This window comes from Cyclopterus lumpus, chromosome 5 (genome assembly GCF_009769545.1).
Source record: "Cyclopterus lumpus isolate fCycLum1 chromosome 5, fCycLum1.pri, whole genome shotgun sequence".
Lineage (NCBI taxonomy): Eukaryota > Metazoa > Chordata > Actinopteri > Perciformes > Cyclopteridae > Cyclopterus > Cyclopterus lumpus.
This window is the reverse complement of record NC_046970.1, coordinates 26,460,223-26,462,722: the sequence shown is the minus strand read 5'-3', so window position 1 is coordinate 26,462,722 and position 2,500 is coordinate 26,460,223. Positions and strand designations below refer to the sequence as shown.

The window sequence follows — 2,500 nt, the reverse complement described above, 5'->3', positions numbered from 1 at the left end:
GGACACTGAGGCCATGAGAGTCAGCAGTTTCATAAAGAGTGTGAGGTGGGGACAGAGGACAGAGGAGAGAGGACATAGGACAGAGGAGAGAGGACAGAGGACAAAAGACAGGAGGAGATAGGACAGAGGAGAGAGGACAGAGGAGATAGGACAGAGGAGAGAGGACACAAGACACAAGACATAGGACAGATGAGATAGGACAGAGGAGAGAGGACAGAGGAGATAGGACAGAGGAGAGAGGACAGAGGAGATAGGACACAAGACACAAGGCATAGGACAGAGGAGAGAGGACAGAGGAGATAGGACAGAGGAGAGAGGACAGAGGAGATAGGACAGAGGAGAGAGGACAGAGGACAGAGGACAGAGGAGAGAGGACAGAGGACAGAGGAGATAGGATAGAGGAGAGAGGACAGAGGAGAGAGGACAGAGGACAGAGGAGAGAGGACAGAGGAGAGAGGACAGAGGACAGAGGAGAGAGGACAGAGGAGAGAGGACAGAGGAGAGAGGACAGAGGAGATAGGATAGAGGAGAGAGGACAGAGGACAGATGAGAGAATAAGTGAGCGGTGATCAAACCACCAACTCTCATCTGGATACATTACTCTCATTTTACTGCAATATAATACTTAATAAATCACTGCTGGCCATAGAGACACACCTGCTCTGTCCATTAACACTCATAACACTATATATACTTAAAAAATATATAATATTAATATTTTATATTTTTAACTGTGGGTAAATATTTATAGGATGCAACGATGGCATGAACTGTGTGCTGTAGCCAGGGTAAAATATATATATATATATATATATATATATATATACATATATATATATATATATATATAATATATTTAACTACAGTCCTTTCTTTCTATTACATGTACCAAGGATAGTGTATGACTCCAGAATAGATAAAGTACTACAGAGTACTACAGAGAGTATTACAGAGTACTACAGAGAGTATTACAGAGTACTACAGAGAGTATAATACAGAGTACTACTACAGAGTACTACAGAGAGTATAATACAGAGTACTAGAGAATATAGTACATGAAGTACTGTGAACCCCCTTTAGAAGTATCCCAGAGCAGAATACTACCCCGGAGCCCCAGAGTACACGGACACGCGCCGTGCGCGGACTCACCCACTCCGATCTTCTCGTCCTCCGTCGGCGTCCACATGATGTCCGGAGAAGAGAGCCGGATCCCCCCAATGAGTGAGGTCACCCGGCTCGTCGCCTCATGGAGACCCGGCGGAGGGATATCTCCTCCGGGGAGACCGAGCACCGGAGAGCAGGAGCACCGGAGAGCAGCACCGGAGAGGAGGCGCACCGGAGAGCAGCACCGGAGAGCAGCACCGGAGAGCAGCACCGGAGAGCAGCACCGGAGAGGAGCAGCACCGGAGAGCAGCACCGGAGAGCAGCACCGGAGAGGAGCACCGGAGAGCAGCACCGGAGAGGAGCAGCACCGGAGAGCAGCACCGGAGAGCAGCACCGGAGAGGAGCACCGGAGAGCAGCACCGGAGAGGAGCAGCACCGGAGAGCAGCACCGGAGAGCAGCACCGGAGAGGAGCACCGGAGAGCAGCACCGGAGAGCAGCACCGGAGAGCAGCACCGGAGAGCAGCACCGGAGAGCAGCACAAGTTTCTCTGTGTTCCTAAACGATGAGCTGGAGTTTCATGTCCCGTCCGGTTTGGAGCGGCGCGCGGCGCGACGTGCGCGCGAGTCCATCCGTGAGATCATGAAACCAGCAGCGGGGGCGGCGTGAGGATGCTCACGGGAGACAGCATCCGATGTCAGACCGGGAGGAGCCTCCTGCAACACCCAGACCCCTGAAGGGACCGCTTGAGACCCATACCGGAGAATAGCCCGTTAAGTTGTCATCCCGCAGCCTCCCGGTGCTTCTCCTCGTCACGCGCAGCAGATCTCCGCTGCAGCAGCTGTCAAACTTGTTGTGAGCGAGATGACGAGGAAGAGGAGGAGGAAGAGGAAGAGGAGGAGGAAGAGGAAGAGGGGAGGAGAATACAGTCCGGTCCGGTGTGAACCGACCGGGAGAGTCGTGCGCAGCCAGCAGCAGCAGAAGGGAAGAGGACACTAAGAGGATCAGGAGGAGGAAAGCCTGCGGGGGGGGGGGGGGGGGGGGGGGGGGAAGAGATGTGTGTGTGTATGGGTGTGTGTATATGGGTGTATGTGGGTGTGTGTGTGTATGTGTGTGTGTGTGTGTGTGTGTGTATGTATATGGGTGTATGTGTGTGTATGTATATGTGTGTATGTGTGTGTATATGGGTGTATGTGTGTGTATGTATATGTGTGTATGTGTGTGTATGTATATGTGTGTATGTGTGTGTATGTATATGGGTGTATGTGTGTGTATGTATATGGGTGTATGTGTGTGTATGTATATGTGTGTATGTGTGTGTATGTATATGTGTGTATGTGTGTGTATATGGGTGTATGTGTGTGTATGTATATGTGTGTATGTGTGTGTATGTATATG

At 51.2% G+C, this 2,500-nt stretch overlaps 1 protein-coding gene across 1 annotated transcript in view; it reads right to left on the bottom strand.

Moving 5' to 3' along the window:
- The window catches only part of dock3 (dedicator of cytokinesis 3), a 94,279-nt gene extending 93,093 nt beyond the window's left edge, over positions 1-1,186 (bottom strand). The window contains 1 exon segment of the mRNA XM_034533292.1: positions 1,150-1,186. Coding sequence (XP_034389183.1) covers positions 1,150-1,186 — 37 coding nt within the window.
- Positions 1,187-2,500: the final 1,314 nt, after the last annotated feature.